The 24,758-nt window shown below is 38.8% G+C and overlaps 1 protein-coding gene and 1 non-coding gene across 5 annotated transcripts in view; one reads left to right on the top strand and one right to left on the bottom strand.

The window, feature by feature from the left end:
• LOC117233656 (solute carrier organic anion transporter family member 4A1) overlaps window positions 1-24,758 on the top strand; it is a 46,553-nt gene that overhangs the window by 14,256 nt on the left and 7,539 nt on the right. For 3 of the 4 annotated variants that reach the window (XM_033494154.1, XM_033494153.1, XM_033494155.1), the window contains 5 exons: window positions 13,467-13,683; window positions 18,067-18,235; window positions 19,031-19,169; window positions 20,338-20,512; window positions 20,821-20,923. In XM_033494154.1, the coding sequence (XP_033350045.1) occupies window positions 13,467-13,683; window positions 18,067-18,235; window positions 19,031-19,169; window positions 20,338-20,512; window positions 20,821-20,923 (803 nt within the window). Of the gene's footprint in view, window positions 1-10,908; window positions 11,954-13,466; window positions 13,684-18,066; window positions 18,236-19,030; window positions 19,170-20,337; window positions 20,513-20,820; window positions 20,924-24,758 lie in introns of those variants that run through there. The other variant, XM_033494156.1, reaches the window with a different exon arrangement.
• Window positions 14,147-14,218, bottom strand: Trnac-gca. The gene has a single exon. It is a non-coding gene; the product is annotated as a tRNA-Cys (tRNA).

Here is a 24,758-nt window from a genome sequence, read left to right on the forward strand (position 1 = left end):
CAAATAGAGAGGAAAGAAGGTCAGAGAGGGACAGGGACCGCAGGGAGAGATGCTCGTTGCGGTATTCGTTAGTCGGCGTTCGACGATGAAAACGCCGGAGGATGGGAAACAGACGGGGACAGGAGTCGGTCGAACGAGCGATTCAAGCGAAACGACCGACTAAATAATTGGCAGCGGGGGTTTTGCGAGAAACGCCGGTTGCCGCACGGGCGCCATTTAATCTGAATTAACAAGCTGTTTGACGTATTCACTTTATGCCTGCCCACAAATCGAGTTACTTCTGAATGAAGTCGTTAGGAATGCGCGAGACCAGTCTCGCTTGTTTCGCGCGACGTAGACGCGGCAGAAGTTGACTGCGGCTGAAAGACGAGATGACTAGAGAGTCCATGTTGATGCGGTGTGTAATTTGGTATTTGTCTACAGTGGCTCGCGAAAGTGAGTATTTCGACGCGTACAAAACTTTTCACTATACATATACGTAACGCGTTTTCACATTGGTTTCAAACTTTAACGATACAAATATGACGCTGGTGTCTCGTTGTTGCTAATGAAATTTCAAAATGTCTCGTAAAACAACATACACGTACAATTTTTTTACAGGAAGCGTTCAAGTACTCGAGTGTCAGTGTACATGTATAGAGGTTTTTTTTCGACAATGATTGCCGAATCTCTTCCTTTTATGGAACAAGGGCTGTTAAAAGAGAAACTTGTTGAATAATTTCGTATTCGACGTTCCATGGAGGTAACGATACTTTGTCTGTCGTCGACGAATAGTCAAAGCGAACGCGTATTCATTAAACGGAAAACCATAAGGGAAAAATTCCTACGCAATTTATTCGATTTACCATCTGGTCTTGTGCACGCTTTTTCCAGAAAGCTCGTCAATCACGATTTCATTTACCTCGGTGAAGTGTCGATTCTCTGCGTGACAAAGTTATACGCAATCAAATAACGAACAAAAGAAATCAAAAAGCGTAGGCGGCGCGAAAAAGAGAATCAACCAACAAAAAGACAAAATACGAGAAAAACAAAAAGAGAAAGAGAGAGAGAGCGAGAGAGGAGGGAAGAAGGAAGTGGAAGAAAAAGGAATTTAGGCGGCAAACGTCAGTTGGTCGATGTTGCTCTGGAAAAACGAGCCGCTCTCTGTTTCTTTCTAAGCGTCACGTGAAATCCTCGCAGGACGGAAAAAAACGTGACGGCATAAAAGAACGCACGAATATCGAACGTGACGGAAGCGCGTACAAAGCCCTTTTGAGGCTCGTTTTCATTTCGAACCGAGCGAGCGTCGAGTGCGACGGAAAGAGCCTGCGGAACGAGCTGTGGCGAGAGGAGAGAAAAAGAGTCGGCGAAGAGAAAAAGAGCAGCGAGAAAAGTGCAAAAATGTATTCCATTACACGCGAAGTGTGTATAAGAATATCGCGACTGGTTTTTCCGCGAGTTGTTCTCCGCTCGACGCTCGTCGCCACCGCTTTAAGAAATACGAATGTGTATCTCGTGCGCCACTGTGCATTAGCTTTCTCTCTTCCTTTCTGTTTGCTTCTTTGGTCTCGTCTTATGATTCGGGCGGAAAAAATAACGAAGAAGAAAAAGGTTGTCAAGCGCGACAAGATAATAGGAAAATATGCTCGTTCTGTTTTCAAATTTCCTGCTTGAAGTTTCTCATCGATATCGTTCACGGTTGTCGCGATGGTCTGTGCGTGGTATATCTGAAATTTTCTAATTTTAGGTTCGATACTTTTCGAAACTTATGATCGTTTTTTACTTTCAATCGCTTATGCGAATAATACGGAAGGTTGCGTTTTAATCTCTACATTAATGTTAAATACCTTCGCCTCAAAAGCACGGTAGACTTTCAGAAAAATTACCAATTGACGGCGGAAGAATTAACAATTGACAGGCTCGTGTCACACACGGCGCGTGGATCTGTTGGACGAATGAAATTGGAAGAAGCAATACTAGTTGAAACAATATTTTCCTTTCCCGCGCACCAGAGAACCGACAGTTGGAGCGTGTACGTGCCCCTGAAGCGGTTTCGTAAGTGTTAATAAATTCAATAAGAAATTATTGAAAACTTCCTCTAAATATATAGGATGGGCCACCCACGGATGTAGCAACGTGACACGCGCCGTTGTTTAACGTGACGCCCTTGCATAGGCGTCGATGAAACTTGATCACCGCTTTCAAAGCAGAATCTCACATAGAGAATTCGATTAATATGTGCTCGTAAATTATTCGTGAATCGGATTACTTCATGAATTTTATATTAGGTCGTGTCAAAAGTTTCTTTCGTTTCATAAGGAAATAATAGATGAGTAACAATCTTATATTATTTTATTGAATTATGTATGATTCATTTTGTAGTAATGAAATGAACAAAATGGATAAAATAAAAAATGTTGTGCATCTATTGAAACTTTTAGGGCGACCTAGTAATACTACCTTTATCGTCTTAATTTATCAGTTTTATATTAAAGTTCGTGCGAAAACAGCGGAACGTTGGAGATACAAAACACGACCTTTAAAATAATTTAATTAATGTCCTCGTTAACGTGGCACGGTACTAGAAAAAATAAAATATGTTATAAATAAACTAATTTATTTGACAGTATGTTTTGCACGGTATCACGAAACTCCAGAGTCTCTTCTATTATATTTAACATTGTTATGTTTAACATGTCATAAAACCAAAGAGAAAACGAGCTTACTGTGTTATAACATCATTTTACCCATATCGCAATATTTTATTTCGATTAATAGAAAGAGTAATAAAATACTTGCACGAAAATCGCTATAAAATTTTAATACGAAACATGCAACATATTTATAGGCAATCAGAGATTAAGAACAATCCACGTATTCGAATAAACTAGCCAAAACCGTATCATCGATTCCCAACCATCATTCAATCGCTCCGTCAGGAAACCGAGTAGCAATTACCCCATCGAAGCAATAAATAACCCGCATTCGGTAAACAAATCTCTCGTCACGTTCCACTCCATTCTTCCCCTACAGATTCGATACAATTTCTCTGTACGTGTTACTTTCTACCTTCATTTCGGATATCTCCATCTTCAAAAAATGTACAATTACGTATATTTAGTAATTTTACTTTTACGTTGTAACCTGTACAGAGCTGTCAGACGTTCCGTATGTATCGTCGATATTTCAAGCTTCTCAACTGAAAGGATCAACGTACATTGCCGATATAATATTGTCAATATTATAATATTTATTGACAAACCATAACCCTAAAATATCGACGACATTGTCGATCGTTTGGAGACGCCCTTACAAATTTCCGCGTTATACTGTACGGACGATAACAGACAGAACAACGCTTAGATAATAATAATTCGAGAAAATTTCCTTTCTCCGTTTTAATTACAAACGAGAACAAAGACTTGACAATCAATGAAAGCAAAATAACAATATCGCTTTAAAAAATGAAAAATGGTTGCTATTCCTACAACTTGTTTCATCTTTTTACTAATGTAATAACGTGTCAAAATTGCTTGACGAAACTCGAATATGACGAAGAATACACTCGCGTAATAAAAAGAGAGTGTTGGTCAACGGTCGCGGAGCAAGCATAGCGATCAGGCGACCCCTAAAACCGGAAGCCATGGATCTTTATTAAATCCACGAAATTTATGTCGTGGAGGTCGCGTGGCCGACGAAACGTGCGCGTTGCTCGAAAGGGTATTTATCCCTCTCACCGCGTTTCGAGCGCGTGATCCGCACGTTTGCGTTGAGCAAACGAACGTTGACGCACGGCCTTCCCTCTCCGCCATTGTGTCGACGTGCACACACAGGTCGATAGTATATTGCGTTTTTTCTTCTTGTCCCGGATAATGTCTATGCCCCCAAAGCGCGACGCTCGTCAAACAAATCGTTCCTGAATGTCCGTTTTAATGAACGTGCCATTCGATTTGAACGCTTACTGGACGCCTTCGGCGAGATCAGTACGAGTTTGAGGATTTATCCGGCCGATGTACCGCGTTATAGGGCTTGGAAGAGGAATTTTCTACTTTACTGTAGCGAACATTGACTCACAAAATTCTTAGTCACCGCTAATGTGCCATAGAAAACTCTTATGTCCGTATCGTACGCGCTATCGTATGAAACGCTTTGAAATTCCATTAACATAGTAGCGAGACACGACTGCAGAGATTATATACGTGTAGGTTCAATTTGAAACCCGTTTAAACACGTATATTTCATATCGCTAATATTCAATTGGTAAGAAGATGGTTACCATGATTTATATCTACTTGTGCAAGCAGAAGGAAGTCTTTTATTACGTCAGTAGACTTGAATATTTAGAGGTAATTTTTTATAATAAATGCTCGTTTGTCAGTTATATACGATTTATCAGGTGTGGATAATATTTCATCGTGATTGTCCCATGGAAAAAATCCACTGAAAAAATATCTCTTCCGACAGTGGTCCCGAAAAAAAGGAAATCGAAATGAAAAGACTGGCTGATAGCATTTTATACGTTTTATTATCAATTCTTGCTGCAGTAACGCAAACGATCGATCGATATCCATATCATTATCCATCTGTTAACCGCTTCGTCTCATCAAAACAGAACGCGCACTTTATTTACGAAATAAAAAAGATAACGCCATGGTCACGATTTCGTTTCGTAATAGCTTCGGTGAAAAGGAATTTTTTAATAAAAGCAAGGCGGAGCGTCTATAATATAGGAAGCGCGGCAATTTAAATGTATATACCTTGACCTCTGGAGTCGTAAGTCGACTGATATCAGCAGACGAGATCTGGAAACGCGATCAAGGAGAGACAGAGAAGAGAGAATTGAAGAGAAGAGAAGAGAGATCGTGGGCGTCAACTCGGGAAGTGGATATTTGAGAAAACGTAGCAGCGGCATAAACGAGTCGGTGTATCCAGCAACGGAAGTGGTCCCCTAAAGATAGCAAGGACTTTAATTACACGAGGCCCGTTATCATTGCGGTACAAGCGCGTTGCACTTGAAGGAATTTCGAACGCACCACTGCCTTCTCACCGATAAATACCTCTCTAAATCCATAATTATGCAACGAAGATATTTACCAGTGTTCTTGCAGAGATGTCATCTTTCTCCTTCTTCCTGGTTCTTTTATTTTTTCTCGTCTCTTAATTAGTTCTTTCTTTTCATTCCCGCTTTTTTTTACACTTGAAGGGTAACCACGAGTGAAAGTTTACCGCAGCGTTTTTTTAATTAAAACCAGGCGAACTCTAGCCGTCAAAAGCAGAAAACAAAAATAAATTTATCATGTTTTTCCTTTTAATTAATTACAGCGAAGGCCTTAAGGAGAAAGTTAAGCTAGTTAAATTCACTTTGTTGTTGAAAAATTAACACTGATAGTAACGCTAACGATAAGACTTTCTAAGTGAAAATAAAAAAGGGGAATGCTTTTAATTCGACGAAAAGTATTGACAATTAATTCATGATACGAAAAATATAAAATCGATGCGGATATGGTAGCTGAGTATAGGTTTTAATTCTCGAATTGTCGGATGACAAGAGGAGGCAAAATGGAAGCCTCTGTTAACGATCATTTCATAGAGGACGCGATGTTATCGCTTAAATATCGATAGTCTCGTGTCAATCGATCTTCTCGATGCCAGGCTGACGCCTCTGGGAAATTTAATTTAACGCTTCGCGAATTTCAGACAGCGGAACGTTGATTCTTTCTAAACGACGAATCTCTCGTGATATACTCCTTTCTCTTACGGATATTACGATGTCTGACAAAGTATTCGACTTCCAGTTCTTGATTTTTTTTTTCATGATTGTTTTTGATTTGAAACCGTGTATCGAAATAAACAGATTATTTATAATTGGCTGAAAAAGTGAACTCGCGATAAAAAGATCATGTCATTTAAGCATAAACTCTGTAATGCGCGTAACTCAGATTGTGTGTCGCAATATGGAAGATTTTATTCATTTCCGTCACTACTGATATAAAATAGCAAGTATACAGAATTTTGTTCAAATATACATAAAATTTACCCTACCTAGCCAGAGCGACAGAGATAGTCGAGCACTGCAAGAACGTGGGAAAATACAGTTCATCGCTTGATACTGAATTTAAGAAAAAAACATTCATCTATAATTCTTCTCTAATCATTTACGCTTAGCGTTGCACGTAGCTTAAAAGCATCAAACTACGATATTCTATATAGCATATGAAAAATGTAAAATATAGAAATATCCTAATTTATAAAATCTACTTGTAGAACTTCTTTTATCTTTAAATTGTTACTCCTATACGAAAGAGAGTATTAGCACTGATAAAATTTCATTAACGATCTTAATTCAATCATGGAAAAGGCGACAAATAAAAATACAAGTCCTACATGGCAAAGTGCGACAGTCAGCTTCCAAAATATCATCGACCGAAAACAGCCGCCGAATTTTTTTTAATGCCAGAAATCTGAGAATAGGTGCTTCAGGTAGGTTAGAGTTCGAACCACGAAGTTGTTCACACATACTTACATATATGTCCATCGAATCGGATATTTGTCGTATAATCTATTAAATTCGCATTCGCTATCGATTCCTCGCTGCGTGCTTTCAACGTCAACCGCGTCCTCTTTACGGTCCTTCCCTAACGACCAATATTATCAGGATGATTTATTTGGAACTTTTCGAGTCTGCATACTTAGGTTATTACCGTCATAAATTCGAAACACGTTCTCCACGGTTGATACCATACCTGACCTACCTCATCTTGAAATATGAGAAACTTCGCGGAAGTCCCCATAAAATATTCCCTCCGTCCTCTTACGTTTTTCACGTTGCTTTCCTTTCCTAGTTTAACCGACCTGTTATTCCCATACTATATATATATACATTTATATACAATCCTACCACATTTTTGGTGACACGGAAAAGTGCCGCCAAAGAAGGAAATATTTCCTACGATAGGATAAATATTACGACAAAGAACATTTTTCTCCAGTGAGTCGTTAATTTTGAGAGGGATAGTAGAGGATCGAACTTGCATCGTTGTCACGTAAATTGCCTTGTCCCAAGCGAAAGCTCAACTTTTGACCGCAGCAAAGCAAACTATCGCGAACTGCGGTGCAACGAGATAAACTGTAACTCCTGCCGCGAGCCACCAACGAAACCGATAGCTCGGTATAGTTCCAGCTATTTTCCAGCTTGCCGTTGCAACGGGTTTCTTAATGCTCTGTATCGAGAAACGCATTTGTCTTCCAGCGTTCCATTAACGAGGCTCGTTGCCCCTGTTCGATTTAGATCGCCGTTTGGCCGCGCGTCGTTTCACGTTACGAATCCACGTTACCATAGACGAACGATAACATTCGAATAGAGTACACCGATCGAATCGTCTCGACATCGTGTTTGCAAATTTCCCTTAATTGTTTTCTTGTCCTTAGCTGTTCAATGCGGAAGGATTTCTGTGTATTTTTATTCAAAAAAACAAGTACTCTATAAATTTCCGTTCTAAACGCCTTTTGTGTTGGTTCGAGTTGATGCTTTTTTCGAAATTTTTATTTCAGATGTTTCATTATTCTGCTAATATTTCTTTAAACGCATAAAAATTGCAAGATTCGAGATCTATGTCCACAAAATATATCGAATATTTCTAGTTCATATTCTTACAGCGATAAAAGGATCTACGTGCAATAACAAACAGCTAATTTCATCAAATACGTACTACAGTATCTATATGTAAAAACATCAATATGATGATGTCATCGTATTTTGTACTATTCCATTTGCATTCCATACTTTTATGCATAGTCTCTATGATTTTAGTGCAATAAAGAGAATCATACCACTACTTATAAAATGCCATACCAAAGAAACATATAAATTCGCAAATGCTATAATAACCATAAAAGCTATTTATTATATGCATTATATCTCCAAGAAGCGTCTTTATCTAAAACCAGAACCAGCACATTATCTTACACCTAGCCGCAGATAACACAAACGAGCCTTTAATCGTGCATAAAATCAGCGCAATTAACGCAAACTAATGAGCCTTATCAGATGCGGCGAGGCTGTCGGATTTTTTGGTTCCCGTGAGCGAAGCAACAGCTAGTAGGAGCGGTTTACAGTGTGTCGCGCGTCCACGGAGTGAAAGAGGGGTGGTTTTGGAAGGGGTTGGATAAGAGACGAATAGGGAGCGGAGAGAAACGAAAGAGAAACAGAGAGAAACAAGGAGAAACAGAGACAAATAGAGAGATGAGGGGAGGAGGAAGGGAGAGGCAGAAAGAGAGAAAGGAAGAGAGACAGAGAGAGAGAGAAATGGAGAGAAAGAGTTGGTTGGGGTTTAGAAGGGTAGGGGATGAAAAGGTGGGAGAGAAGCGGAGAGAGCTCGAGAGGGAGAAGAGACTGGTGGAAGGAAGAAGGATGGAGGATGTCTGTCGTGGCAGAGTAGCGGCGGTAGTAGCATATACGGCGGTTTAACTCGCGGGGAAAACTCTGAGAGCACGAGCTCGCGATCCTCAGTCGCGTGTGACACGCGGCCTAGTACGCGCTCGGATCGCCATCCGGATCGTCTCATTTGCGTGGCCGCGTCGTGCTCGATCGACCTCGAGGGTCGTTGATCGTGGGAACTGACGGGAACAGTGCATCTTGAGAGTACTCAGACTTTGTAGAGTCGAAATTGCCATTTCTATATTTATGAGAAATTGGTTAAAATTGAATTCCTTTTACCGATATGATATTAACGCAGGCTGTGGATGTTTTTGGTTTTATGTTCGATAGTTTTATCGACAGAGATCGATAGAGATCGTGGATCGTATTCTTGAATTCAAGTCTGAAAGATCTATGGGATGCAGCAACTGACGAACTGATCGTGGGCAGTGGATATTTTTGGATGTTGCGGGCTCGAGCTTGGAATTTTTATCGACGATATTGACAAAGATAGTACGGATCGTGGATCCTGGAAATTTATGAATTCAGGTTTGAAAGTTTTATAAGACGGGGATCGTGGATAGTGAAGACGTTCTCGAACTTTATCGATTTCAGATTGGAAGAATCGATGGATCGTAAATATCCTTGGATCTCGTAAATTCGTGTCATTGTTATTAAAACTGACGAATACAGTTGAAATCCTGAGTATTCGCGAATTTTACAGACTCGTCTTTCGAATACTTCTCAACGCAAGTTGAACGCAGTCGTGGACATTCTTGGATTACTTATTTATATTTTTATCGACGTTATTGGCAGACATCGAAAGTCGTGGTTTTAATGGAACCAATGACATCAACGAAGCTCGTAGATCGTCGATATTCTGGACTTTGGTTGTCCAAGTTTGACATTTTTAGAGCTGATAAAACTGATAGAGATCACAGATCGTGAACGTCCTGAGATTTTGTGAATTGAAGTTTGCCGTTGGAGAGTTTGAACGTTGAGCAACGCTTTCGCGTTTGGAAAATTTAAGTCTAAAATACTTTTAATTTCTGACTGATACTCGCACTTGTGGATCTCGAAGACACTTAAATATCGAGACTTCGAGACGGAAAATTTTATTACCCAGATCGATTAGTAGTCAGAAGACACGGTACAAAATAAAATAGCGATTTTATGAGATTCCACGAATATGAAGCTTCTTTCCAACTGAAATTTTTAATATCTCCGAATCTAAGAAACATACCGCAACGTATCTTTATAAAACTCTTAGAAATTTTGAATAACTCTGCATACTTTAAAATCACGATTTACTGCGAACAGTGTTTTAAACTTCGTCCTGTAAATCCAAGAAACTTTTACGTCTCAACAATTCGCAACTAACACCCTACATAAACAAAAACCACGATTTATTTCATTTTTCACGCTGCATCTCACAAACTCGTCCCTCTATTTGCCTCCACCGACTCGACAAACTCGTACTTTCCCATTAACGAAGAAAGCAACAACGACAAAGTCCGAGTGTCCAAGAGAAACCTTCGCAAAGCCCCACGTAGCTTCCGGAAAGGACAACTTCGTCCTTAGAACGCAACGCGCGTAATTACACTATCAAGTATAGTACTGTAGGGATCAACGTAATAAACTAGGAATTAAATAGAATATCGTAAGAATCGACAAACCGCAGATTGAAAATCGAATTATCATCGATGATCATCAAAAAGGAGCGCAGTTGTTCCTTCAGATGCAAAGATCAAACAGAATATTATAAGTATCGATACAGCGGATTAAAGATTTGCTAATACGATAGATTAAATATCAAACATATATAGAGATCGATAAAATAAATCGAGGATCAAATACAATACCACAAGGGCAAATAAAATAGATCAAGGGTCAGTCAAGCACGATACAACACAAGGATCGCTAAGACATTATCGGTACGATCAATCAGAGATTAAATGGAATACTAGAGGGATCGATAAAATACGATCAAGGTTCCCAGAGATCGCGAGTGATCGACGAGAGAAGGCAGCTGTTCGATCGAACGAAAGGAGAATTATAAATTCCCCGTCGAAATTATAAATCCCGCGTAGACGATGAATATTTCATCGAGGACGAGGTGAAACACAGCGGGCCATTCGTTCGAAAAACGATATCCCGGTCCTCTCGAAGGATTTATAACGATGCGCGTGAACAGGCCGGATAGAATCTCTCGCGACGTCGCGCGTTTGACGATCGTTGCAGGTGAAACGAGAAACGCCGGAACCGGAGGACGCGTATAAGAGGGACGTAGGTATATACGAACCGGATGGAAACTGCAATCCGGACGTTTGACAAACGATAGTGCCGGTAACGTGCTACAGGAACGATCCTTCGCAGCTCGATTAAAAGAAAACACATTGAAACGGTGTGTCAAAACTTGTATTACTCTCTAGATGCTCCGTAGCAAATTTCTCTTATCGAAACTTTTAAACGAACACGTTTAAACAGTTCAAGGGGAAGGAAACAGGTTGATACACATGTGTACGTATTTAGATAGATTTCTATCGTTCTCAAAATTTTCCGGATAATTATAAAGTAATTCATAAAATTAGTGAATTAAATAAAATAAAACAGTGTTTTCGCCCATCGTTCGAGAAGAAGCGAGCATATCAAAACAGTGTACGTACGTAAACCTTCGTCGCACTTCGAATCTTCGAATAAAAAATTCCAAACGAAGACGCGCAAATCGAGTCAGTAATCAACTGACTGAACTTAAAACGCGTTACTAAATCGCTGCAAGATCCGCGCGAATCGCAGCTGTTTCTCGAAGCGGAACGTCAGTCGAAGAGCGGACTAACGAAGTGAAGAAGCGAAACGAAAAACAAAAAGAAGATATAAGAAAGAAGAAGAGAAGCAGCTCAAGATTGAACATCTTCTAGATATTCCTCGGTCAACGACCTCGACGAAGTGAATGTTTAATCGACGAAGGAACAAAACTACGGATCGATCCAAGATCATCGCATCTCTAAGCGTATTGTACAAGAAGATCGCGATCAAACTGACAGAATTCTTCACTTCCTTCCTGCGCCCTATCGTTCGATACTATCGAGCTTCTCTTTCCCGACAATAATATTCGTTATCCTACCGAGATTGAGAAAGTCAGCGAGCTTCTGTCGAAATTGGATTGAGAAACGACACGAGGCAAGAAGTCGAGGAGCTGGTGGCGAACGACGAAGCGTGACTGGGTGCCGGAAGTTCCGTTCTCGACGCCACTTTTGCCCGCGATGAGAAACGGTTTCGCGGAACGTGACACGCTCGACGAATCCGCAATCACGATGGAAATATCATATAGCGGAATTTCGAAGCGATCGACGTCGCTTCTTTGAGAAAATACAACGTAGAACGGAGAGAACCGATAGTTAGAGGGAGAAACCGGAAACGGAGGATGCTAGGATCGATCAGTGCCGCGTAAACGAAATTTGACAAGTGTATAAGACACAGTGTGTTTCCGTTTCGACGTTTTTGGTGTGGAACGTGAAAGAAGAGGCAAGAATCATGAGGGATAAATTTGCATTCAGCGTAAGTGCTCTGGAAATATTGGATTCTGCGTTTATTTTAGGAGGCGAGCGTGACATCGATGCTGGTCGATCGATCGCTCCCAAGTTCTATGGTAGGAACTGTTGCCTGTAACGTCGAGGTTCTAGAATTAATTATAAAGCTTCCTCCCAAGTGTGCGTATTTTTAAAGGGATCAAATATTGAGCAGGTCAGAGTAGATCGCGAAGGGAATTGTCCGATACAACTGGTTGATTTATTGTTGTAATTATGTCAGACGACGAATATCTTACCTGTGTATTTTTATCTTGAGTTATTTCGTCCTACGAGATAATGTTTCATGAATCATAGTTTTATCGTAAAATGTTACAAGTACATTTTTAAAAGTTCGTACTTTTTTTTTTAATATTCATTTCTACTTAAAAAGTTTGAGGGAAACCTTACCTTAATTAATCATGACACGTGATACGCAACCGGTTTTCCAATTTCATATTAGCTACCAAATCGTATAGAGGAGTGTTAATTACCGTCAGTCAAACGGATAATGAGAACCGTGTGAAGCGTGATAATGTAAAATGTTAGGATACCGATAAAACATAAATTAAACCCCTTGATCGTAGTATGAGTTACTCATCTCGATGTTACGCGTACAGGCGAAAGCCAATAATTAAAGTTGATGCGGGAAATATCGTATAGATATAGATGATGTATTTGTTCGGTACACATCGCGCAATTTCCGATAACTAATAATTCCACGTCTACATATTTACAATTTTAACTTCTTCCGCTATGATTTTATTTACACGCAATCGCGAATTTTAATCTGTTTTCGTTTTCCGTGCGCGTTCAACGATATCGCATCGATAAAAAATATAAATCGCGAAAGCTTGCAATTATTAATTCTTTTCCTTGTAGAATTGATATTCTTAAATCAATTAAATATTCAATTACAGTACAACTTACAATTACGAATACTATTAATACATTAAGTAAGTAATTAAAACATTGAAAGATTTTTTAATATACATATATTCATAATACATAATATTTATGATATACTTATCATTATGACTTACAATTTCAATTATAATAGATATATTCGATATATAAGCTATACAAATTAAATTCATTTCTTCCTTGTACGGGATGGAAGGAATCTTATTGTTTCCTAAAATATATCTATATGAAATGATACAAATGTATTTATAGTTCATCCTTTAAAATCAAATATTTAATGTAGGGAAAATTGCATTTAGAATGGTATAATAGCGATAATGAAATTAAAATACTAAAATGCGCTCTTTTCCCTATAAATGCGTACACAGCGCCCACAGTATATGATCAAATACAACACTATTAAAACAGGAAATAATGATCGATAATCAGCTTATCATTCGACAAATACCACTATAAGTTGCTTTCAACCAGTAATACACATTCGGCACTCACGTCAGCTATTATTATCATACGTATTACCCAACATTAATCATAAAGTGATTCGATTCTGATCGTGTCAACGGTGATAACGTGATTTACAGTCTGGGGTGCCGGACATGCACGAGACCCTTTCCAGTTTTTCGGAACAGTTCAGGGACGGACCGCCGAAACCGGAAATAAAGCCGGAAACAGCCAAGGAGTCGGAGAGGACGGATGAACCGAAGTGTGGTTGGTTCTGGTTCAGGCCCATGTATCTGCAGCAATTTCGGACCGCGAAATGGGCGCTTTTCTGGTTATGTTGGACAGGTGCAATGCAAGGTAAGCGATTCAAATTTGATTCCCTTCGAGCAACAGGAGAATAAGCCCATGTATTTGCCAATTTTGGTGCCGGGTAAAGGAAAGTCCATGGAATAGCAAATTTAAAAAGACACTGTAATCTAGCAAGGTGTATTTATATTTAATAAGAGCGACGAATAAATGTAATTTATAGCACTGAATAGATAACTGTTGCCGACATTAGAATTGATTTTTAAGTACTATTTTTAAGTACTACTTTGAATCATTTGAATAAATCAGTTTTTTTGGGAGGGACGGGGTGATTTTAGCGAAGAATTAAATAAATCAAAAAGTTTTTTTCCTTGTAATATATTGCAATTTTTCCATATGTTCGTAGTTGTCGACGGTTGAATTTGAACATTCTGAACATTGTGAAACCCTTCTAATTTTTGTTTTTATCTCGCGCGTCTAAAATTATTAAAAACATAATAAAATAGGGAGGGCCAGGGGGCACCCGGGTTTGAACCGGGGACCTCTCGATCTGCAGTCGAATGCTCTACCACTGAGCTATACCCCCTCGTTAGAAAGCTACGAATAATCAAAATTGATCAATGGATTATCGCTTTATCGATTGAAATCCAATTTTAACAACGCTATTTCTTTTTCGATAAAGATATAATAGATTAGTAAAACAAGATCAAGGCTGTGCAATGACAACAACAGAAATAGACAGGTTCAACAAACTGATTTGCCTGAATCGCAAAGGGTTACTCGTCGTAGTTGTTAAACGTAATATAACAGACGTGCTTTGTAATCAGTCGCCACAAACGCGTCAAACACCCCCACCAGCGATAAACTGCGTGTCCACGAACGACGTATCGAAAACGACTGGACTGCAGATCGAATTTGAAAACCCTGTCCATCATAAACGCGACATTTACCAATATACCATCAACCAACTCGGTAACAATATTCTCCAAACCACAGTGAACAAATCCATGCTGATTTTTCGGTATAATTCAATGTACAGTCTCGTTCATAAATATTTCCACACTTACGATCTAATCGAAAAATTAAACATGTTTACTATATCCATCCAGGTATAGATATAAATTATTCTTTATTATTAAAAAATTATTTTTAATAAATCTTTCGTCGATAGTCCGATCTGAGATAAGAACAGAGGCCAAGATTAGATACGTCGTCGAAGCGTATTTAGAGGCTTGGAATTTCGCTTTTGAAGTATATTTCACGTATTTACAACGATTTGGAAGTGTGCAAATAATTACGAGCGATGGTGTAGTTAATGAGGCAAATATATAACACATACGTTCTCCATAATTTAAAGTTCAAACGAAGCTTTATATAATACACATAAACATATATGATATATTTAATAACAAAGCTTCAAAGCGTTAATGATCTCCTAACAATAATCGTTCCAAGTTCTGATTTTCCTTAAGTGTCTCGACGCTTATGAACCTGAGTGTACATAAACACACACAAACATACACGCATATAGTAATACAAACACGTAGCAGCTGATTGACTGCTATATCGCCGTTTGGCGTTACTAATAGCGGTGCATTCGAATGCAATTTCGAAGCTTTCACGGTGGCACGAGGGGGTCGGTAGAGGGTGAGAGAGGTCGACGGTGACTGACGATAACCGGAAATCGAGTTTTCCGGACCGGTGGCAGGAGGTTGACGGGCTGTTGCAGGGTGGGACAACGTCGACGAAAGGAGAACACGATCGAGGCGAAAAGGGCGAGTTACGACGACGGGACGAAGGTCGTCGACGTTGGCGGGAGGGGAAATGAAGAAAAGGGAGAACGCGGTAGTCGTGCGGGGTACTTAGTTTAAATAAGTTTGTACGTCCCCCTTCTTTGACAAGCGACAAAAGAAATCGTCCTGCTGGAGGTTCGTGCCTTCTCCAGTGGGATTGAACAAATTGCTGGACAATGGACTCGACAATCGTCTATATAAGTCGAGAATAAGTTCGCCGGTGACTAAGTACTGGCGTACGAGCGTGATACTCGTGCATACTTCGCTTACGTGGATCCTGGTGAGTTCGCTGTTATAACCGTGTACGCCAAGGCGTCTATAAGTATCGAGCCATTTGCTAATCTCGTATGGAACAATAATAATCGAACCAGATTTTGTTAAAAGTGAGGTTACTTTTTGTCAAAAAAATATCCCCATAAATTCGATTTATAACATCTAACGTGAGTAACGAAAGTACTCGAATACTCCTAGAAACCTTTTGTGTATACGTGAAAGAGGTCTAAAAATGTTCGAGTATTTTCACGGGCAACTGTATACACGGTATAATGTTCTCAATGAAATCTAAATTTAACCTGGATATTCAAATATCCGATAATTAAGTAATACTCGCAACTGGTCCCTCCCATATCATTCTACCAATGTCCATCGAATTAACGCGTTCACAGACGTTCACGAACAGAAGCAAGGAGGCCTGCGTTCGAGTGTCGACATATCCGGCGTCTGTCCACCCGGAAAATTTGTTTCCCATTGTATTGCGGCTAATAAGAGAATTTTAATTAAAGCCAGAGAGCATCAGTCGTGTACCGTGCACGATTTGCTTCTTCAGCTTCAGACTGACCCTGTTTCTTTCTTAACCCGTATATATAAATACACACACATATATATAATTTTTCCGTTCACAAGTATAAGAATATTGACGCCATAGAAAGATAACGCTAGCGTGATAAACTATAGCACAGCTATTAAACGACGTTTGGAAGTTTGAAGCGAAAAGGACTCGTGTATTTTTTGGCCTGTACAATAAGATTTTTGTAAATTGGTTTGAAATACACAGAACGTTAAAAGACATAAATTGTAAAGGCACTCAGCGAGAATAATGAATAAAAGATGACGATCGAGGCGAATAAAATATGATCAATCGTTCTAACATAGGTTTCGTTGAAAATTACAGTACAATTTTATCTTACCAATAAAAATATTTAATAAATTTTATATCATTACGTAAACCTTTCAAGCGAATTTACATATACAGCAAATTTAGTAAAATTCTACACAAAATTTTATCGCAAAATTTCTCCACCTTACAAAAACGACTCTCGGTTTAAACCACCTCTCTCAAAAAAGCTCCATTCGTTAAACCGAATATAAAACCAGAAGTAAATAACTACGACTCTCTGCCGAAACACAACCGTCAAAAGGAGAATCTATGTTGCAAAAATCTCGAGCAGGGACCTGCCACTCTCTTCTCTCCACGTTTGAATCTCGCAGAGAGAGAGAAGATTGATTTTTGCGATTGTCAGAGATGGTTCAACGCTTTTGTCAAACGATACTGTACAGCATGGCCACCGGTTTTGTAATTCAACGCCCTGTCAACGCCTGCTTGTTGCATCGAACGAACGAACGAACACTGTTCGATTCAGAGGTGATCAGCATCGTGTATATTCGTGAGAAAGAAGTGTTTAATAGATTTACGTTCGAGAGAGCGATTTCTTCGAGGGTGAGCGGACACTGAATCGAGCAGAGGGGAGATCGTAATTCAATTACTTTAGCCCTTCTGATTCATTTACACCCGGCACACGAATTTGCTTCGGTGCATCGGATACGAACGACACACGCGTATCGAAGATCAATGTTGTTCCGAATTTGAGAACGGGGACAACGAGATCGGAAGGAGTATTATCAGGATACTCGAGTATTCCTATCGATCGCTTTCCTGCCGTTTTAAGTCGGCCAGGATTGATAAAATTCCAGATACTATCGGTTGTACGATGCTCTCCAGTACGGTGCAAAATAGCCCACGATATATGTAGCTCTTACAAGTTCGGAATTGGTTATTTCGATGGAAAGGAAATTGGATTTCAGTGCAGAGAGGAATGGATTTTGGAACTTTTATAAATTGAGTCAAATTAAATACGGCGAACGAAGTGAAAATTATAGACGTTGAAACAACTTCGATAATTATTACATATTTCTTAAATAAATCTTCCTGGATTACCTAATAATACATAAATAAGCGGACTACGCATTCGTTAGAGAAACTATCCAACCAATCGGCTGTTGGTGATGATCAAACGCTTCATCGATTCAATCGTATCGCTCTAATAAGATTCTTCGAAACTTCTATTACATAACCATTGCGCGATATACATATAACATTGAAGGAAACATTTCCCACCTCCATACGCAAAATTATATAATTTCTATGAGAATACATATTGAATTTTTTTAGACGAGCCAATTTTGCGACTTGAATTCGAGCAAACTCGAAATCACACTATTATCACTAAGCTGAACTATCATTTATTTGTTTCACTTTAAGTTTCTAAGTATCAAAATTGCTTGAAACCACGTTACTATCAACGTGTGTGATTTCGTTTATTTTGCAATTTCATTTTATTAAAATCCTACGCTTTTCTTTTAGGTATGGTGGTCAATGGTTTTGTGAACGTGGTCATAACCACGATAGAAAGGAGATTTGGTCTGAGGTCATCGCAGACGGGCTTGATAGCGGGCGGATACGACATAGCTAGTTTCCTTACACTCGTTCCAGTGAGCTATCTAGGCGGCCGTTCAAAAGCATCGAAACCGAGGTGTGTATATGTATACATAAATACATATTTCACTAGACGATACCACAAGTTAGGAGTTTAATGCATCTATAAAACTGATCAATCTTCTCTCAATATTTCTCACGAACAGAATTCTTCTCTAACTTGATTTCTTATTGGCAATTTACTATACATAATTTTATATACATAAATACATATATTCACTAGACGATACCACAAGTTAAGAGTTTAATGCATCTACGAAATTGATCAATCTTCTCTCAATTTTTCTCACGAACAGACCTCTTCTCTAACTTGATTTCTTATTGGCAATTCACATTCCCTAGTTATATCAATCTTGCAGCAAATCAGTGATGCGTATGCGTACAAATATGTTCAGATATATACCTCACACATATATGTATAATGTATATATATATATATACGTATGCACGTATACAAGGTATTGTCTTGTCTATTAATATTAATGCCGATATCGGTTCACCCCGACAGTTCTCATAAATATTAATCCTAACGTCAGCCGAACGAACAATGTCGGTGTTAATCTCCATTTCGTTTCTTCCCTTCGAAACTTTCGTGCCCTCATCACCCTCTATGGTATGGGCTTAATCCTAAATCGATAATCGATAACACTTGAAAACAAACAGCTCAACAGCGTAGCCTCGAAGCTAATGTTCCAACATAAATGATTGTAGCGATTAGGATTTATGTAATTTAGTCCTTAGATACTTGAGTTTTCTAAATAACAAAATAACGCACGTTGAAATTTCAAATTTCCTAGAAAATGAAATTGCCGGTTTCATCTCTGTTTGACAGGTACATAGGCATAGGTGTTGTAGTCTTAGGCTTAGGAAGTCTACTTTTCGCGTCTCCTCACTATATTGCTGGACCATACAGAGGCGGCCAGCAATCGGAAAATATATGCCAGAGGGTGACGAACACATCGTCCCGTTCGGTAAGTAATTTTACGCAACTGTTAACTAGTTTAATAGCCAAAAGATCAGTGTTTTCTCAATTGATTTTCATATTATAGCGAGAGAAAAGCTCTTTGAATAAATTTTTGAAAATGCAGTTTTTCTTCAACATTAGAATTTACTGCTACAAAGATTTTATAAAAAAGAAGAATTTAAAATTTAGCACGAGAAAAGTGGCAAGCAATAATTATTGCAAAAGAGAAAATAAGGTAGAATAGATCATTGGTAATTATTGATAAATTCATGTTCACTAGCATTTAATACGTGTATCGAAGAAATTATATTACGTGCAGGCTGACTTAATATTTAAATAAAAGCACATAATAATAGTTTGGAATATTAACAATTGGTGGTATATTAGACATTGACTAAGAACAAAATATATAAATGGGAGGAGGTTCTTTAAGAAGAAACTTATTCTTATTTTAATGTGATAATTTTATACTGTTTACTACTTGAGAATCAATTACTAGAGGATACGAGCTTGCGCCTTTGATCAACGAAGAGTAAAGATTCAATTAGGAGTAAGGAATAGGGTTTACTGATGGATGTCACCCTTTATATTGCAAAATTCCTATCTTTATAACATAATCCAATTTTTTTTATCCTCAAATATCAAAAAAAGATGTTAATTTTTCTATCATTAAATATCAAATTTAATTCCTTACAAAAAATTCGAAAGTAGAAAAAATAATAACGTAAAAAAACCGAAAAGAAAAAAAATCGTGACACCACGTTTTACCTTTACCTTTCAATGCATCTCGGTTATATGTTAATGAACACCCATCAAACTTTCAAAACGAGAAAATTACTACGTCAAACGTAAATTCCTCGAAAAAAGATTAATCTTAATAATGAAACTAGCCATTCTACAAAAAGAAGCTTCTTACACATACAATAAACTTAATCATCTCCATAATCGATCGAGAACTTCGTGGAATCGTTACTTTTTCCATCCTATAATAAAAAATCCACTATTGCGACGTAAACGGTGTATAATCAACTGACATTTTAAACGTTTCATTCGTTCCATTCTTTTTATTCCGATTCTAATACAATCTCGCATTATGGAGAAAAAGATCAGACATATTTTTGGACTATTCTCGTTTGCTGATTAAATTACTCTCAATTCGCTTCCTCGACATTCAGCTATCCTGTAATGGATCCGTGGGCCAAACAGACCAGGAACCATACAGCGGATTGTACTTAACTATCTTTCTGATGGCCCAACTTCTGCACGGGGCGGGTTCCGCTCCTTTCTATACGCTCGGCGTTACGTACCTAGATGAGAACGTGTCGAAAAAGATGTCCTCTGTGTATGTAGGTAAGAAAACCACGTCTGTCTGTTATCGTCTTTCGAAACTATTAAAGCCTCTATTACTAAAAAGAAGCTAAAGCGTAGTTAAGTCAAGTATTATTTGAGAAATATTGAATCATCGGCAGCGATTATGGTATTAAATTCAATACGTAGGTACATCGCCGCTGAAATTTTGAAATCACTTTTGACATCTACATTTTACGGAAGTAAAAGATATAATAAAGAAAAGAAAAAATGTTAAAAGCATTACATCTTTGCTCTTAAATTTTTGGTTGCATCGCGTTACATTCACAATGTATCTTTGTTCTGTTTAGGAATTTTCTACACAATGGCCATAATAGGGCCTGCATTAGGGTATGTTGTCGGAGGCGAGTTGTTGAAGCTGTATACAGATTTTATCACCGTAGATCCGTCAGAGTGAGTCTGAATACAAATTTTTATAACTTACAACTCGTATACTAGCGTCATATGCATGGCTTTTATGCATGTCCATAATGAATGTTATGCCCGCTTTTCAAAACAATTCATTCGATAAAATATAACGAAGCTATAAATAAATTGAATCTTAAAAAATATATATATATACAGATACACACGTGTATGCCATTATACAAACTTCAATCTGTAAACACGATTCCAATTTTTCGCATCGGAGAGAGTTTAAAATTAACGCGAACAAACAAAAAATCCCCTAAGGTTACTTAAATATCATCGTTTAGTATCACCTTCCACACGTTGAACACACGATACTAACTAAAAGTTATCGTTATCGTTAGCCCTAAATTCTCGATCGCGCATCTCCTCGCGTTATCACGGGAAATATCAAAGACAGCGAGCAAACTACCAACTATTCGTTGATAAAAGAACGAAAAACGATGAATTACTTCTAGAAATTTTCTTCTCCTATCGATTCATTTCTCTCTTTCTAAATCGTATCTCGGTGCACCTTGAATAATGTTTCCGTACTTCTAAATGAAACACGAACGTTTATTAATTAGATGCGTCCTTTTAACTTCGGCCATTACTCTTTCGAAATTGGGCAAAAAAATTCTCGCGACAGTTGGCCGTGTTTATCGGGGGAAGAGCATCGATTCATTTCGAGGAGTGGCTTTCAAATAAACTTTCAGAAGAAACTTGCAAGGATTCTAAATTTACTGATGTCCATTCGGATCGTCCGCCGCTACGAGAGGCGCAGTTAACCGTGAAATGTGAATGGGGATCCTTTCGACTTTTAATTTCAGTCTCCTTCTAACCACTTCTTGCTCGTTCCTCGTCCCCGCCTTCTCCTTCCTTTCTTTTGTCTTTTCTGATGTAGGCTGTTATCATAATAATTTCTTGGCTCCTTGAGCTTTAACGGGAACGCAGCCTGAGCTTGATTTATTAATCGGGGAAAAATGGAAGTTCCCCGGAAAATGATTACTCCGGAAAGTTTAGTGGTTCGGGCATTTTATCGGTATGAAACAAAAGTAGAAACACAGGAAGAACGAAAGGAAGATTTGTTTCTGCGAGTTTGATCTTCTTTCGAAATCGAATTTTCCTTATTTTCAATCGATCTTCTTACTTTACTTATGGATACTTTGTATAAATAAATATCCATAATTGTATAATTATTAGTTGGTAATTTATCACGTGAAATTCTTATTATTTACCGTAGGTGATCTTATATAATATTCTTCGATCTTAAAATCTCAATTCTTTGCCATTTTAATTTCTATGCAAGTTTCGAACTTCTGTCGTCCTACTTTATCTCCAATATTTTATATTGCACACACAAACATTCCCATTCTAATTATCGCTTACACTCTTATGCGAAAACGTCCTACAAAGAAAAACCGTTTGAAGAGTTTGGGAAAGTTGAAACGCGAGAAATGCAAATAAAGAAGAAAACGCCACAGAACCCTGGACGTCGACCAAACAGAAAATACGTAGAGCTCCGAATCGATAGCCCGTCATTTAAAAGTAAAATACGCGAAGATAGAACCTCGGACGTTGGGAATCTTTTACACGGCCGACAACTCGATTTACTGTTCGATGCTCTCGGTGTCATACACGTCTCCGTTTGCGAATAGAAAGGATTGGAAGCGGGGAAAAAAAGGCGGGAAGAAGGACAGCGAGCAACGATTAATTCGATTCTCACGTGCATCTCGTGGAGGGGATGTAACTGAACGAAAGAGACGAGGGGTTGCTCCGCGGGGGAAGGAAGCGTTGCAGACAAATGGAACTTGATTGTGCTCCAAGTGTCGGGGGATGAAGTGACACTTTTGAAGGGTAACATCGGCATCATCCTCAAACGTTGGTTCACCGCTTGACATTTTCCCCACGGGCTGTGTACGTGTACGTGTACGTGCGTGCAACCGCGTCCATGGGGTTACATGCGCTATTAATCGCGGCCCATTATACGCTCTAATGGTCCTCCGAGATATTTTCAACGGGGTAGAGAGCAGATTGGAAACAAAGATTGTATTTCCTTCAAAATTTCCGTACCACCCTGTGCAGTTCTTGCTTCGTGGAATTGAAAAATCGGCTGTCGTATCGTGTAACTGAACTGAAGATTATGTATTATCGACTTTTGTTGCGGCATTATGGCAGTTCTGTGTCATGTACGTTGTTTTCAAAAAGCTTTCCTTCCACGAAGGAAAAAGTTAAAATTTCAAGAAGAAAATTTACTTCAATACTTTTTCATGGTTATGTAGTTTTTTTATTTCCCAAACTCTAACATAAATCACCGTGTCCTCTATATTTTGCAAAATCTATAGAATCCTCTTACTGCCCATTGATAAATTAAACTAATTTCCATGAAACCGAAAATTTCCTCGTCTTCCAAACTTCACCGAAAGGAATTCGTCTGCCTCGTGAAAACTAATAAATCAACGGAAGCAAAGATTAATTAATTAATCCCGTGATACGAGACCAAAAAAAAAGAGCATCGACATCGGTATCCTCGTTATCGTTTCAGGGACAAGAAGATATAATTAAGCGATGCAAACACGTTTGAGAACGTTTGGCCGTCGTAACGACAAGCTGCTGCTCCTCCTCCTGCGAAGCTTCTTTTCAAGGCCGTGAAACAGCAAAAATAGATGATAAAAATCCGATAGCCCGTGTATACCAGCAACATCATCCCTGTCCATTAACTCGATTCCTCTTCGGGCGTTATTCGTGCACCGTTTAAAACAAGATCTCAGCCATGAAAATTCTATTTCCACGATCCTGTTCCTCGCTGGTTTACCACGAAATCTTCATGTCCGACCATTTTTCACTGCCTCTCCCATCCCCAACCTCGTGTCTCGTCTCCAAGATCTCGCGATTAATTTCGAAATTCTGCGACGTGGATTTACGTACGTGTAAGATGTAGGAATATAAAGTTCGAATTTCTTACAACACGGTGTAAGATGCATCTGCAATGTGCTTCAGAGAAACGTGATTCACTCGTATTTGCGTACTACCAGTTGTCGAGTGTCAGATTGGAAGCTTCTGCGAGTTTGCGATGCTGGTGTACAGTAACATGTTTTTGCGAGCGTTCTTTCGGAAAGTGGTTTTCCTCTTTATCTTTCCATGGTTATTGTATCTTTAAGCTCTATTTACTGTGTTCCAGAAATTTATAGTTTTAACCCTGCCCCGGTGCGTATCATTCTTCATGCCCCTATTTCGTTTCAGCAATTTATATTCGTAGAATTTGAGAAATTTTCTAGCGATAGAAAAATGAGATTCGATCACGATTGGCCCCGAATAACACAGCGATGTTCGGTTAAGCTATTAATATTATTTTATGCGTTAAATATAACTTGCACTGTATCTCACTTTACCGTTTTTTGAATAGGAGATCTCCAACATTCCTACGTCGTAATCGTAAATTTCCTTGTATAAATGGTCAAGTAACAGCGAGTATTGTAGTAATGCTCACATTCGGCTCCGAATGTTGAACAGATCGGGGCAAACAGCCGATAAATCCTGGCGGGAATTTAATAAAGTTGCCGTGACGGTCTGGCTAAACGCACCCCCACTCTTAAAGCGGTGGGAAAAAAGCGGGAAACGCGTTTAACGCGTAGCGGCACGAGAGGCGACAAATTCCGATGGTGAGCCCATTACGCGTCATTCCCCATCGGCATTCGACGACTATGAACCTCTTTAACCGGCGTAAAACGCATAATGAACGCGGACAACTTTCCAGCCATTGTCCGTCCATCGTAATTCTTCCTTGCAAGTCGTGCGACGATCCTCTCTTTCCACCAATTTTAATGTTCTCCAAGCGTTT

Source organism: Bombus vosnesenskii, unplaced genomic scaffold, assembly GCF_011952255.1.
Source record: "Bombus vosnesenskii isolate JDL3184/JDL3185 unplaced genomic scaffold, Bvos_JDL3184-5_v1.1 scf7180000013298, whole genome shotgun sequence".
In the NCBI taxonomy this organism is placed as follows: domain Eukaryota; kingdom Metazoa; phylum Arthropoda; class Insecta; order Hymenoptera; family Apidae; genus Bombus; species Bombus vosnesenskii.